The sequence below is a fragment of the Carassius gibelio genome, chromosome A22 (assembly GCF_023724105.1).
Source record: "Carassius gibelio isolate Cgi1373 ecotype wild population from Czech Republic chromosome A22, carGib1.2-hapl.c, whole genome shotgun sequence".
NCBI lineage: Eukaryota > Metazoa > Chordata > Actinopteri > Cypriniformes > Cyprinidae > Carassius > Carassius gibelio.
This window is the reverse complement of record NC_068392.1, coordinates 24039658-24056221: the sequence shown is the minus strand read 5'-3', so window position 1 is coordinate 24056221 and position 16564 is coordinate 24039658. Positions and strand designations below refer to the sequence as shown.

At 38.1% G+C, this 16564-nt stretch overlaps 1 protein-coding gene across 1 annotated transcript in view; it reads right to left on the bottom strand.

The window, feature by feature from the left end:
- LOC127942696 (inositol hexakisphosphate kinase 1) overlaps window positions 1-16357 on the bottom strand; it is a 35065-nt gene extending 18708 nt beyond the window's left edge. The window contains exon 1 of the mRNA XM_052538603.1: window positions 15920-16357. Coding sequence (XP_052394563.1) covers window positions 15920-16142 — 223 coding nt within the window. The 5' untranslated portion in view covers window positions 16143-16357. The remainder of the gene's footprint in view (window positions 1-15919) is intronic.
- Window positions 16358-16564: the final 207 nt, after the last annotated feature.

Sequence of the window (16564 nt, the reverse complement as noted above, 5' to 3'; positions counted from 1 at the left end):
CTGAGTGACACACAGCACGAGCTGACAACATAGCAAACACATACACAGATCGCTGGGAGAGGCTGTTTATCATCTGATCGCGTAAATCCGTGGAAAATTAATAGAAATGACGATTCTGTCTGAAGAAATATGAAGTAAACATCAGTAAATATATCCATATATCTCCGCAGATATGCATCTTTGGTCTGTAAATCCTTATTGACGCTGTTCAGTGAGTCTATGTGAACACAAATAAACCGCTCTTGACGTGACTGAATATGAGTGAGTGGTGAATTTCTATTCAAAATGTGGCATAATATGGATTTATTATTTTGCACTCCTGACATAAATCACTAAATATCTGTCACTGCAACAATGTTTTATCAAAATATTGGTCAAATATCGAATCTTTCAATTGATGCACAGTTAGTCCAGATGAAGTAAGACAGTGATGTTTAATGTGATGTGAAAGTGAAACAATAATAAACTGGGGCCGTCGGCGATGTTTGCACTTAAAGGGGTTAAAGAAAAAAATAATAAATATTCAGAAAAATATATAAATGAAAGGATTAAACTGGTCCCTCTTTTTATCTCTTCTTTATTGTCATGTTATAACCAGCACTCTTAGCATTATAACTTGCATGAACACACACTATTATTTTAAATAAAATTATTAAAAATTTCGGTAACACTTTAGAATAAGGTTCCATTAGTTAATGTTAATTAACTACTTTCGTTAACATGAACTAAGCAAGAACAATCCTTCTACAGCATTTATAAGTCTTAGTTCATGTTAATTTCAACATTTACTAATGCATTATTTAAATCAAAAGTTGTGCTTGTTAACATTAGTTAATGCACTGTGAATTACCATGAACTAACAATGAATAACAGTATTTTCATTAACTAACATTAACGAAGATGAATAAATACAGTAATAAATGTATTATTCATTGTTTGTTCATGTTAATTAATACATTCACTAACATTAACTAATGGAACCTTATTCTAAAGTGTTACCAAAATTTCTATAGGCTATATATTTTTTTAAATAGTGTCGGGTGTTTAGATATGTGAGCTCCCGACGTTCACCTCATTCGCGCCACTACTCACTGTTACTATGGAGACGTTGAGAGAGCTGCGAATCACGACATCAGCAAAATAAAACACAACTATGGCAGAAGCCAAAAAAAAGAAAACATATCATTTTCATTCTGACTGGGAAGAGGATTACTTTTTTGTTTATTCAAATTTCGAAGTCCATCAGTCTTATTTGCAATTCAAGCGTGGCCTTACCGAAGAAGGGCAATTTGGAGCGGCATTTCAAGACCGTGCACAAAAGCTATGACGCAGATTTTCCGGCTAAATCAGCTCTACGCACCCGAAAAAGTCTGGGAATTGAAGGGGCAGTTAGCAGCACAGCAGTCCATTTTTACCAGGCCAAACACCAAGGGTAAGGCTGCAACTATAGCCTCTTATCATGTCAGTCATGTTCTTGCAAAACACAAGAAGTCTTTCAAGGACGGCGAAGTTGTGAAAGAATCATTTGTCGAGGCTGCAGACGCACTTTTTGGTGACTATAAGAATAAAAGTGACATCATAGCTGCCATTAAGGACGTGCAATTATCCCGTGGCACTGTTACACAGCGATGTGAGGGAATGGCAGAGGATGTCGAGGAGCAATTAAGGAAGGATGTTGAACAGTGCGAATGTTTTTCTCTCCAATTCGATGAGTCAACTGATGTTGACATATTCATGTATTTGTGATTTGTTGTTTTAAGTTGTGATCTGTTTGTCCTCTAGAGGGCGAGTGTGTTCTGTCTTTGTTTTATTAGGGACTGATTGCCGGCACCTGTGGATGCTGTATGTTTGGCATAAGAAGTTCGAGCAGCCAGATCTGTGCGGCGGGTGAGGTGTTCGGCGGCGGCTCTGTGTGCCTTATTGTCGTGTCCTATTCCCCTTAATTTTCCTATTGTTATGTTTGCTATTTTTGTTAATAAATTCCCTATTGTACGAGCTGTGTTGTCTATGTCCTCTCGTGTGTTATGGCTGCGGTCGTAACAAATGGTTTTTTCGCGTCTCTAGACCCGCGCTAGACTGATCGCATCTTTGCATTGACTTTGTATGTAGTCTACTCGCGCAAAACGTTGAACTTGCGTTAAATCCATGATTTATCTTTCTATCTGATTGATGGTCATCAGCGGTTGGGTAGAAAACATTCCAAACTCCTCCTTAGCGTCATCAAATCATGCGATTGTTATTGTTTTGGTAGTGCGTCCTCTAGTAGCAGGACCTACAAACTGTACCTTTAATGTCACAAATTATGAAAGGCTTGAAATTTCATTTAATAATTTACTTATCTATTTCAGCAGGTCACACATATTTATTCATTATCTGGCCTTTTTTTTAAACACATTGTATTCCAAAATAGACATGACATGACACATCCAGAGCCCATGACATGCCGAAAATTATTTCCACGAATTAAGAAATGTATCATTTTTATCGTTCCTTTGTATTAATTAAAACATGTCTAAACAATAATTAATCCATATAAAATAAAGAAAAACATAATACGGTTTTGTATACAGAATTTGGTCCTGCAGGAGATTGGGGGAAATCATAAAATGAAAAAAAAAGTTCATCACATTTGATCAATTTAGCCTTCTTAAATCATCACAACTTGCTTAAAATAAAATCTGTAGATATAGAAAACTTAAAGCATATTACAATAGTTTAAACATTTAAAAGTGCACTGTTAATACATGGAGGTGCCAGTGCGATCCCTTAATTCTGTTCTTCATAGCAGTGGAAACAACTTGAAGTACGCCATCATTTTTGCTCATACAGATAAGACTAATATTTCATTTGGAACTGTAAATGGGGTAACCTTATCTTTGTGTACACTCACATGAATATCAATAAAAATGTTGTTCTTCTGTCAAATAGAGAAAACAAACCAGATGCGCTTTCTGCCGTTTCTGTCTGTGTGAACATGTCGAGCTCAGGCTGAAATGCAAAGCACTAAAGGCAGGTGCAGTTTAGCTATCCTGTGTCAGAAACTGATGGTTTATATTCACAATAAGCTACATATAATAAATAAGACTGTATCCATGAATGGCAAATAATGACAGTAAGACGTTAATATTATTGCGCTTTGGTTCATTTTTGGTTATTTTTACAGCAAAAATGTGTTTTTGTTCCATTAATAATTTGTATGTGAGGTTGAAAAATAAACAGTGCTATTACCATCACTTCCAAGTCTAATGCTGTGTTCACACCAAATGCGAATAGAGCGTCTGGCGCAAATGATTTCAATGTTAAGTCAATGCAAAGTCGCATTTACGCACGTCTTTAGGTTTCGCGGTGCGAATGAGGCGTTTAGCGTTTGATGCGAATTCGCGTCTGCCGCTCGAGTTGAAACATTTGAACTTTGGTGTCAATTCGCGCCGCGGTAACCAATCAGGAGCCTGCTAGGAGTCACTCATCCAACATGGAGGAACGACTGATGTTGTCAGTGAGTAGTCAACTGGAGCTATATGACAAAAGTTCATATTTCTATAGAGACAGGAATAAAAAAGACCTATATATATATATATATATATATATATATATATATATATATATATATATATATATATATATATTAGGGGTGTAACGATACGCGTATTCGTATTGAACCGTTCGGTACGACGCTTTCGGTTCGGTACGCGGTACGCATTATGTATACCGAACGGTTCGTTGGAGTAATTAATTATATTTGAAAAAAAAAAAAAAAGAGAGAGAAAGAAATATAATGATATGCGTTCAACAAGGTAGCCCAATAACCCAAACAACGTAACAGGCAACGCCCCTGACACTCCCGAAGAAGAAAAAAACACCATCTTATATGTTTATGTTAGGCTACTCAGCAGGCGCTCGCTCACTCAGTACGCGCTGAAGGCTCGTTGCAAAATAGCCAATGCGTTTAACAGACTAGAAATGAGAAGATCCTCCAATAACCAACAGGTCTGGTGTTTGGGTGCACTTTGGATTCCCTTTAAGCTATAATGGTGATGGCAAGAGAGTGGTGGATAAATAAACAACGGTATGTCGCATCTGCAACATGACAGGGTACACCAGCGGGAATACAAAAAAAACAAAAAAAAAAAAACAGCGGGAATATCTGGGATATATGCGTCAGTACTATCTGGGAAAAGACGAAAAAAAGGAGAAACATGCACGCAGCAAACTATCCCTGCAGCATTTAGACACTATAGCTTACAGGGAATCCAACCCAAACACCAGACCTGTTGGTTATTTTAGGATCTTATATTTCTGGTCTGTTAAATGCATTAGACATTTTGCAACGAGCCTTCAGCGCGTGCTGAGTGAGCGAGCGCCTTAGGGGCCGTTCACATATCGCTCCTAAAAACGCGTGGAAAACGCTAAGCGCGTCTTTCTCCTCCTTTCCAAAGCGCTCGGGCAGAAGCGCTCATGAGGCGTCTGTCTTTGCTAAGCAACAATGACGTGCTCTCTCCATGAGACGCGGAAATTTCAGCGAAGGATAAATGGATTTGCAGCTCTAAAAATCGCTTGCAGTAGCTCTGCTACTAAATTTATTTCAAAATTGCAATCCATATACAACTATGATCAGCTGTTCCTTCATCTTGGCTGAGCTCTCAACGTTGTTACGGGAAAGGATGAAGCTGATTGGTTGGTTCTTGTCACATGACCCGCGGTGCGCTTGCGGCATTCTGAAAAGTTGAGATGTTTTTACATTTTGCTGTATCTAAAACGTATCGAACCGAACCGAACCGAACCGTGACATCAGTGTATCGTATCGAACCGAACCGTGAATTTTGTGAACCGTTACACCCCTAATATATATATATATATATATATATATATATATATATATATATATATATAACATATTAATAGATTAACTGAATAAAGGCCAAAGATAAGAAACATTTCGTTTTACCCCAAACAAATGATATTTTATCTTGAACCACTAAAGAGACATCAGAGCCAGCGGCAAATGTCAGAAGGTCTAGCCGAGGTGAGGCTGCTCTCTGCAGATACATGATGACGGAGCTCCCACTGATCATGTGGAGCTCATCTCCGAAATCGGCGAAAAACATTTTTACTCATACACATACATCTGATAATTACAATTTGCACACACAAATAAATATCATCCTGAATTCACAAATTCTTTATTATTGCATAATAAAAACTCTCCTAAAGTCCAGTCAGTCACCATCAGTTGCAACTCACTCGCATTTATTTAAAGTTTACGTCACTCACTGACGACGTTTTCCTAACCAGAAAAAAAAAAAAAACAGATTGCCCTGCTCTGCATCTGATTGGCTAGTACTCATTGCCATCTGGGTCAGAGCCAATAAGAAGCAGGATGTGGGTGGGAAAAAAACTCTGCTTTCTCCTGTGTATATGGGGAAAGGGGAGGGACAGAGAGAACAGGCTAGAACTTCTACGTTTAAATAACATATATAAAAAATCTGCTTGATAACTTATTATGGAGCTGGGAACAAGACCAAATAAGTAACTACACTTTAGAAGGAAGCTCAAGAAAATGCGACCCACGACTACCAATATTTGTAAGCGACTTAACAAGAAAAACAAGCCCAAAGTCACCTATAATAAGCGGACATGGCAACACTGCACTCTATTTGTTCGGCAGATAGTATCCGGAAGAGCTGTATTACAGTCATGCGCTACAGTGCCACAATGGTCAAACTGCATTACTGCATTACTGCAGGGCCTTACATTAGGTCATATCAGATCAAATGGCAATTAAACAACAAAAATGGCTCTCAACAATTTTTTGTCAACTTTGTTGATAATGTCAATTAATCATTTCAGGCAAATGAGACCAGAGAGGACCTGTGACGCTGAACATTGTGAAAGAAGCAGCACTGGAACAGGTGGTTTTCATCAGTCTCTGGACTCTGGCTTTCCTCTGACATGACACTGATGTCATAACATCCCTCTTCACTGCACCTGCTCTTCAAGGCTCTCTTTCCTGTGGTCGCTACATCAGAGCAACTAAACGATAATAATGTTCTCGTCTCTTATGACAGTTCACATTCTGTCTCAGACTAGGTTCTGTGCAGCAGACAGACCTCATCATCTGACAGCTAACAGGCGTTATGATGAATAAGTGAAAACAAAGTCCATGTGTCATAGAGCTGTACATGAAACAGACAGCAGGAACATAAGGATGACAAACAGGAAATGAGAAGATGGACTGTTCAAAATCTCCTCACTGCATACTGCATGGAAAAGTGGTTTATCACAACTGCAAGCTCTAATTTGACAGGTTTATATCATACTATCTATGAGCAATTCTTTGTAGTGATGCATCATATTTTTCCAAAACAAAAAATAAGTAATAACAAAATACCAAAAAGTTGTATATAAACTATTTTAATAATCAATACTCAAAAAGTTGTATATAAAAAAAATTTATATCAAGGATATAATTATGTTTTACCCCAATTTGTTGCTGAGTTATAAACATTTAAACAGTGGCCGTCAGGTTTGTACAAACATACAAAATATAACAAAGACAGCAGGTTACGTAAAAATATAATTAATTTGTCATATAGAACATATATTTAGCAAAATGCTCCTCCTCAACAGTTTTTGTTGTTATTTGCTTATATTTTTCCTAAAAAGTAAAATTCAGCATTAGATCTTTCCAGTATTTATACATTTGCGACACAAGCTGTACAGTTTCTTTTAACATACCTTCTAATATTCATCCATTTTTATTTTTGTGATATAACTGGTAGTAAAGAGCAAAACATGCCACTTGAACTGAGGTGCTTCAACAATTTGTGACGTTACATTAAAGAGCATCAACAGGGCTCTAGATTGAGACCTAATTTGTCAATGGTGCAACTAAAAAAATCAGAGGTCGCACCAGTGCTACCAGCCTTTCGAGAAAAGAAAAAAAAAAGTCTCTGTGACTCTGAAAGACTCCCTGTGGTTCAACAACAGACACAAGAGCCCTGCATTTCAGTTCGAGCCCAACGGGCCCCGAATTTTTTATACACCTTGAATCGGCTTCGGGCCAATTTTCATATCATAGTTCTGATGTGGGCCTGTTTTAGACTTCACCTTACTTTTATATTTTAGACATCCATCAATTAGTGATGAAAAAAATTGCCACACTGGTGGAAGCTACACGAGACCGTGCTACAGCGACTGTCAAGAGCGACTCAACAGTGTCTATTGTTCTGCCAGCAGCAACAGTATGGTGCACGCCATCAGCGGAGCTGAACAGTTCTGCATTCAAATACACGCAGTAGACTTAAGCTTTCTGCAAAGCACCTGCAAAAGTAATTACCATAAATGTGACCGGGAGAAATAGTATGGAGATATATTAATTATTTACTAATAAACTAGTGTTTTCTGAGTCTGTGTCGCAATGATGAAGTTGCTGAGCCTGACTTGTTATCACCTCATTAGATGTGCCTTTAGATAGAAGTGCATCTTTACGGATTATGATTATAATGAAAGAGTTTTTGTTATCGATTTGTTTTCTTCGAGGCATGTATTCACTGAGTTTCGGTTCATTTTTGTGACGCACTCGTGTTCAAGACAAGACAGCAGAAAGTGCATCACGTTTTTTTTTTCTTTTATAAAAGCACAACATTTTGTTGCTATTGTGAGTGCACACAAATATAAGTAGTCCCTTTGCAGTTAAGAATGATGTATCACTCTTACCTTTATGTGCAAAAATGACGGTATATCCACTGAAAAAATGTGGTCATGCTGGAATCTCTGTCTCCTGCAGCATCTCCGCACAAACTATTGGATATAGTGCACATTTATCTAGGTTTAACAATTAAACATTGTTATACTTGAACTGTTTTATATATAGAGATTTTATTTTAGGCAATTCATGATGATTTGAGAAGGCTAATTTGATCATAGGGTCACTGTCTGCTGCTGGCCCGATTGGTCATTACTTAACCTGTTAGCCAGCACCCCCCATTATGGGAATCACAGCTGAAAGTGCTCTACTTAACTTAAAATTGTAAGTTTTCTACTTCGGCCTGTTACAAACATAATTTGTCTTTGGAAAGAAGACCCTTTGGACTTTACTTTTTATCAACTAGATTTGATAATGCTCAAAAATATTAAAAGTCATAGACACTGAAGTGCCTTGAATTTTTTTTTTTTTTACCACACTTAAATATTTTTTTATTTCATATAAAAATACATGAAATGAGTCCTGGAGTAATCTAGAAAAGTAATGGGTTGAAAGTCACATGTCTCATGAGTTTCTATTTCAAATCTGAATAAGATATCATGAAAAATGAGACTCCTGCAAATATTTTTTATGAGACTATGTCTACACCCTACATCCCCCCCAAATATAAAAAAATATATTTACCAACAGTATTGAAGGCTTCTACAAACTATTTAGTCAGTAAACATACCACTGCATAGTTTTTTTTCCATTATAAAACACTAGACAGAAACTTAGACATCATATAAGTGATTCATTTGAGCACTAGAAAAATACAATAAGAATAATCTGAGTAAGAAAAATAAGAATAATAAGAAAAATAAAAAAAAATTTAACTTTGTTTGCCAATTACAGAAAATCCTGAGATTGCTAGAAATGCACATAATATTATTATTACTTGGAAAAAAAAAAGGTTTCTCGCCAGAATTAAAAGGGGTTTTAGTCTGAATTAAATGCTAGTAGCAGGGCTGTAAAATGAATAGATTGATAAAATGAAGAGAGCGCACCATACGTTGGAGATCATTTTACTTGGTTGACTATTTCTCGTCAAGGAGACCGCTGAATGTGCCTCTTCAAATGGTTTCGTGGTGCTCGTTGTTGTATTTTAAAACGTAATTGCAATGTTTTTAAATGACACTAATTATTAAAAATAAAATTATCCCAGACATAACTGTGGCGCTGGTGGCTGTGCTGCAGTCAGTGAACCGCTTTTTTCACATCAAACATTTTATGCACATATTATGACCAGTACTTTTTTGTTTGATCCTGTTCTGCAAAATATTCGATTTTGAATTTTTGCGTGCCACTAGGCATATTTGTTTAAAAAAATCCATAATTTACAGAGCATTAGATCGAGACATGTGCATGAGTGCTTGCATACGAGGACGAGCGAGCACGGGTTTGACTAGATGTATTTGGAGGTAATTGCTCACATCTCGTTCTGCACATATCCAATTGTTTCCATATTCGCAATGTATCTGAGTGTTAAATTACAGCCCAAGACGCTGGTATCTAAAAACAACTAAGGCTTTATTGAACTATTCTAATACACACAAACTAAACTAATGAAAACACTCATTCATTCAAACAGTGACAGAGAACAATTCAGTTTTTAACAGTGAATGGAGTCCCAAGTGTCTAGTGTTAGACACTATTACTTGACAGCAACCTGAGTCAATCTATCTACTAGCACTTTAATCTTAGTTTGTTTTCTTAAAAAGATTTGTACCAGTTCAGTCAGAATTAGGAGATATTGTGTACTTGCGTTTGGATGCTCCTGTGGGCGCGTGCGTTCCCTTTTGTAACAAAGTTGCCAGAGAGGGAATCACTGCCACTGATTGGCTGGCAGTCGGTCGATGATGCGCTCTGAGGGACAGCGCTCGATGGTGAGTGGTTGGTTGGCTTTGCTGGGTGGCACTTCGTTCGCGAGACTTCCTGGATTGCGGGTTGCTATGCAACGGAGTTTCCCCTGAGTCTGGAGCGACTCTGAGATGGTTTTCTTTGACGAAGTGCAACGAAGGATCTTACAGAAGAGTTAATGAGTTTTGAGTGAGCTCTAGGTGATTTGAAGATTATGTAAGCATACACACTGGACGATGGAAAGGTCAGCACAAAACATAGACAAGAGCAACACATAGCTGCTTGTCATTGGGTTATAAGCGTGTCCATCTGATCCGTCCTTCCTACTGCGACAGCCAATCAGATATTGTCTTGGGCGGGACCTACGCCCCTTTTTCCGGTTCTTGCATGTAGTTAGCATAATGTCAACGTGAACACATGTGTCCAAAGTCCTGAGAGTTTAGTTAAACTAAGGGCGGCAGATCCTTTTCCTATTTGGCGCCTAAATTCTGGAATAACCTACCTAACATTGTTCGGGAGGCAGACACACTCTTGCAGTTTAAATCTAGATTAAAGACCCATCTCTTTAACCTGGCATACACATAACATACTAATATGCTTTTAATATCCAAATCTGTTAAAGGATTTGTAGGGTGCATTAATTAGGTAAACCGGAACTGGGAACACTTCCCATAACACCCTATGTACTTGCTACATCATTAGAAGAATGGCATCTACAGTAATATTTGGCTGTTTCTCTCTTATTCCGAGGTAACCGTGGCCACCAGATCCAGTCTGTATCCAGATCAGAGGGTCACTGCAGTCACCCGGATCCAGTACGTATCCAGACCAGATGGTGGATCAGCACCTAGAAAGGACCTCTACTGCCCCGAAAGACAGCGGAGACCAGGACAACTAGAGCCCCAGATACAGATCCCCTGTAAAGACCTGGTCTCAGAGGAGCACCAGGACAAGACCACAGGAAACAGATGATTCTTCTGCACAATCTGACTTTGCTGCAGCCTGGAATTGAACTACTGGTTTCGTCTGGTCAGAGGAGAACTGGCCCCCCAATTGAGCCTGGTTTCCCCCAAGGTTTATTTCTCCATTCTGTCACCGATGGAGTTTCGGTTCCTTGCCGTTGTCGCCTCTGGCTTGCTTAGTTGGGGTCACATCATCTACAGTGATATCATTGACTTGATTGCAAATAAATGCACAGACACTATTTAAACTGAATAGAGATGACACCACTGAACTCAACGATGAGCTGCCTTTAACTATCATTTTGCATTATTGAGACACTGTTTTCCAAATGAATGTTGTTCAGTGCTTTGACGCAATGTATTTTGTTTAAAGCGCTATATAAATAAACGTGACTTGACTTGACTTAAACGCTTTAATAAGCAAACTTAAAAGGTTAAATATGGTGCATCCTACACACATCTACTTTATATCAAAATTCTAGAAATCATTTACCCATCAAGTAGGTACCAAAATACATATTTACTTACTCAACTATGGGAAAGTATAAGGATTTAGCCGTGATAAGTGTTTAACAAACAAAATTAACTTGAGTAATATAAAGCATGCATAATACAGAGAATACACATGTATGAGACAACTTCTGGTGATTAGTTCCTATAACTGAGGTAGAAAACCCTACGAATAGGCTCTATTGAAAGTTAGGTAAATTCTGGTAATCAATTCAGCTTATTGGAAGCAATTGTGAGACCGTTGTTTGTATTAAACCACAAGTGGGTTCATTTCAGTCTGTTTTGTAGACAAAAGTCTCTGGAAAGTGTTCCCTGGTTTAAGGTTTGTGGTGATTCTGGGCCATAGGAATGCCTTAGCATCCTTCGTTTCCTGATAACGCTGTGGATTTATGCATTGGGGTCACCACAGGGTTTCTTGGCCATTTGGTCTTTTTTGGGGAACAAAGAGAAATCTTTTCCTGCTGTCCTGGCATCGCTGGTATGAGATCAGACATGCACAAAAAGGGAAAGGGGGTGGGGGGTCATGGTGCCATCTCGGCACCATGACTGTGTTTTATGATGCACTAATGGTTCGATGGGGAATTGTTCCGAACTGTGGAATATGGTGTTGGGTTCATTTAATGAAATGGACTGTTCAAGGATAATCCTACAGCTAAATAAATGATGATAAGTTTAGAAGGCAATTTTGACTTGTAGCCTAAATTAAAGATTGTCCGATATGGTTTTTTCTATAGCCGATGCTGATGTTTAGAGGTCAGAGTCAGCCGATGGCTGATGTGCTGTCGATTTTTAGGGCCGATATCTTGAAGTTTTCCCCTTCATTTGCATGCTAAAATGTCACACATAATAAGTGTAAATAATAAGTGGATGCACAACATACTTATCATCATTTATTGAGTACTGACTTGAACCATCTCTCGAATCTTAATTTTGTGCACTGCACGGTATTAAAATTAAAAATGTATCCACAGATAACCAAACAAATCAATAAACTGACCAAGTATTAAATATAAAAAACAGGTTATATATATATATATATATATATATATATATATATATATATATATATATATATATATATATATATATATATATATATATATATATATACAGTCTTGTTCAAAATAATAGCAGTACAATGTGACTAACCAGAATAATCAAGGTTTTTAGTATATTTTTTATTGCTACGTGGCAAACAAGTTACCAGTAGGTTCAGTAGATTGTCAGAAAACAAACAAGACCCAGCATTCATGATATGCACGCTCTTAAGGCTGTGCAATTGGGCAATTAGTTGAAAGGGGTGTGTTCAAAAAAATAGCAGTGTCTACCTTTGACTGTACAAACTCAAAACTATTTTGTACAAACATTTTTTTTTTTTCTGGGATTTAGCAATCCTGTGAATCACTAAACTAATATTTAGTTGTATGACCACAGTTTTTTAAAACTGCTTGACATCTGTGTGGCATGGAGTCAACCAACTTGTGGCACCTCTCAGCTGTTATTCCACTCCATGATTCTTTAACAACATTCCACAATTCATTCACATTTCTTGGTTTTGCTTCAGAAACAGCATTTTTGATATCACCCCACAAGTTCTCAATTGGATTAAGGTCTGGAGATTGGGCTGGCCACTCCATAACATTAATTTTGTTGGTTTGGAACCGAGACTTTGCCCGTTTACTAGTGTGTTTTGGGTCATTGTCTTGCTGAAACAACCATTTCAAGGGCATGTCCTCTTCAGCATAGGGCAACATGACCTCTTCAAGTATTTTAACATATGCAAACTGATCCATGATCCCTGGTATGCGATAAATAGGCCCAACACCATAGTAGGAGAAACATGCCCATATCATGATGCTTGCACCTCCATGCTTCACTGTCTTCACTGTGTACTGTGGCTTGAATTCAGAGTTTGGGGGTCATCTCACAAACTGCCTGTGGCCCTTGGACCCAAAAAGAACAATTTTACTCTCATCAGTCCACAAAATGTTCCTCCATTTCTCTTTAGGCCAGTTGATGTGTTCTTTGGCAAATTGTAACCTCTTCTGCACATGCCTTTTTTTTAACAGAGGGACTTTGCGGGGGATTCTTGAAAATAGATTAGCTTCACACAGACGTCTTCTAACTGTCACAGTACTTACAGGTAACTCCAGACTGTCTTTGATCATCCTGGAGGTGATCATTGGCTGAGCCTTTGCCATTCAGGTTATTCTTCTATCCATTTTGATGGTTGTCTTCCGTTTTCTTCCACGTCTCTCTGGTTTTGCTCTCCATTTTAAGGCATTGGAGATCATTTTAGCTGAACAGCCTATCATTTTTTGCACCTCTTTATAGGTTTTCCCCTCTCTAATCAACTTTTTAATCAAAGTACGCTGTTCTTCTGAACAATGTCTTGAACGACCCATTTTCCTCAGCTTTCAAATGCATGTTCAACAAGTGTTGGCTTCATCCTTAAATAGGGGCCACCTGATTCACACCTGTTTCTTCACAAAATTGATGACCTCAGTGATTGAATGCCACACTGCTATTTTTTTGAACACACCCCTTTCAACTAATTCAACTAATTGCCCAATTGCACAGCCTTAAGAGCGTGCATATCATGAATGCTGGGTCTCATTTGTTTTCTGAGAATCTACTGAACCTACTGGTAACTTGTTTGCCACGTAGCAATAAAAAATATACTAAAAACCTTGATTATTCTGGTTAGTCACATTGTACTGCTATTATTTTGAACAAGACTGTATATATATATATATATATATATATATATATATAGTCAATAATTTACATAAAAGGTTGAGAGCATTTATCAAGCTGAATTTTTTAAGTTTGTTGGAACATAAATGTAAACTTAAATATACATTTAAATAAAATATTTTTTTTTTTATAAATAACAATGAATTAAACTGAAAAAATATAAAAAATATAGTGCTGCAAACACTCTAGCATCCAGCAACATTTGTGTTTGGTATAAATGACACAGAACATCTAAAGTACATTCTAATTTCAAACTTAAATCGCAGTCTGTTCATTATTAAAATAAAGTACAGTCAGCCAAACATATAAAAGGTTACACTGGTCAGTTTAAATAGACCATAGTATACTGTCCACTCAGCTGTTATACCAAGGACGTCTAGTTAAAAATAAAATAAAATATTATAAAATTATTTTATTATAAAAATAAAAATAAATATTATAGTTTAACATTCAGATACATTGTGAATATGGAAACATTTGGATATGTGCAGAACGAGACATGAGCAATAACCTCCAAATACATCTAGTCAAACCCGTGTTCACTCATCCTCGTTTGCAAGCACTCATGCACATGTCTCGATCTAATGCTCTGTAAATGCTGGATTTTTTTAAACAAAAAGGCCTAGCGGAACGCAAAACTCCAAAATTGAATATTTTGCAGAACAGAATCAATCAAAAAAGTACTGGTCATAATACGTGCATAATAGCTGTTCTGACTGTGCCACACAGCCACAAGTGCCACAGTTACGTTTGGCGTATGGCGTATACGTATGGCGCGCTCTCTTCATTTTATCAAATGATCATAATCACATTTATTCATTTTACAGCCCTGCTACTAGCATTTTATTCAGACTAAAACCCCTTTAATTCGGGTGAGAAATCTTTTTTTCCAAGTGGCTTTTGCACATAATAATAATACTGCTGCAGGCACATTTTGCAGCTTTAAGGTTAATAACTGATCGTTAATTTAAACGACGATCGATCATGGAAATTATTGAATATTGACATCCCTATACAAATGAGTTGGATGGAAACCTGGCTATTGTCTGCATCAAACAATGCTTCCGAACAAATGTCATTCACCATTCAGGGCAGCTCCAGGACAGGTGTCTCTCCGAGCACGCTGCTGTCTGTGAGCGAGATGGAGTAACGTAGCCCTCAATCACGCTCCAGTGTTTGTTAGAGCTGCCAACTTCTCCACTCCATTTACAGAGTGAAATTCTCTGACTACTCTTATTTGAATCTTCCAAAAGTTTTGGTTTGGGTTCTTCACATGCGGCATCAGCACTTTTCACCGCACCAATAACATGGGGCTGCCCACCAACGTGCCTGACTTTAAATCGGCACTACTACGGACCACGGATATCGGCCGATATATTTAAAAAAAATTGCACCTCTAAGTGCAACCAGTGCAAAAAGTTAAGTCTAGAGCCCTGATCAAAACCACATTTATTGTCTGTATTTAATTGTAAAACTGAAAAAATCTGAGAGCTGAAACTTTGCTTCACATCAAAAGTAACAAAGTCTAAATCTTATTGTGATTATTGGATGGGAGGAGCACTGATGTTTAGTTAAGTTTTGTTCACAGAGCTTCAGAAAAGAGCATAGACTAAAAGATCCCAGGACCATCTTGAGTAGGCAGCTTACACACATTTTGTACATAAAATAGATACTGACAGCCAAAACAGAGAAGCAACAGAGAAGTAACTTTGAAATGACTGAAAAACTTGTCAATGATTTTAGCCTTCCAAAACCATTTCAGTTGGGTTTTTTTTAGCATTCATATTTTACGGTGCTTTGAACTGCACAGATTTGAAGAAGCAACTTTTCAGAGGGATTCACATTTTTCACTTCACATCTGTAGCAGTTACTATTACACTGTTGGCTCAGAAAAACCAACACTAATAACCACTAAATCTTAGATTACTACAGCCATGAAAAAACTGCTTTTGGAATAAATTCAAAAATCTTCAACATCTTTTTACACGCTTACAAATTGAGTTGTGTCTCTCATTTTTTCTGGCATCTTTTTTAGACAACGTGCCACCTCAAAAAGAATGCATTGTTTCCAGATCATCCATCTTACCTTTGTACTCGGGGGTGAATTCCTTCATCTCTGGAGGCAGGGACTCGTAAAACCGCTGCTCACGGCTGATGAGCGGTTTGCAGACAGTGTGGTCGTCGTAACGCATCATGCTGGTGTGGCCGCCCACCTGGTGAATGAAAGGCTCCAGAGGAACCCCCCCATGGCTGCTCTGCCCCTGGCTGGCGCTGTGCTTGCCCGCCTCCATAGTGTGCGGTACACACATGGCGTTGGAGGGCCACGTGGAGCTGGGAGCATGGGCTCGGGTGCGCAGGCCTGGTGAGCGAGGGGTGCACGGGGTCGGCTGAGAGCGCACGCTGTCGCCGGGAGGGGGAGGAGCCAGCACGCTGAGCGCTGGGATGATCAAAAACCCTGCGAGTGCTGGGAATCCTTAATACTGCCACCAAGAAGAGAAGGAGAAGGATCACAATTTAGTTTCTAACAAAACAGAGTGAGCTAGTATCATCAAATATGGATTTTAGCCTGATGATGGATATGACAGTGTTAATGTATTTGGTCTTGGCGGAATAGATCTGCTACACTGCTGCTACTGAATTGCTACTGATGTTGGTTATTGCTGTGGTTGTAGATTATTGCTGCTGCTTCAAGCAAGTACAGGAACTTGCTATTGCCAATGCATACAGTGAT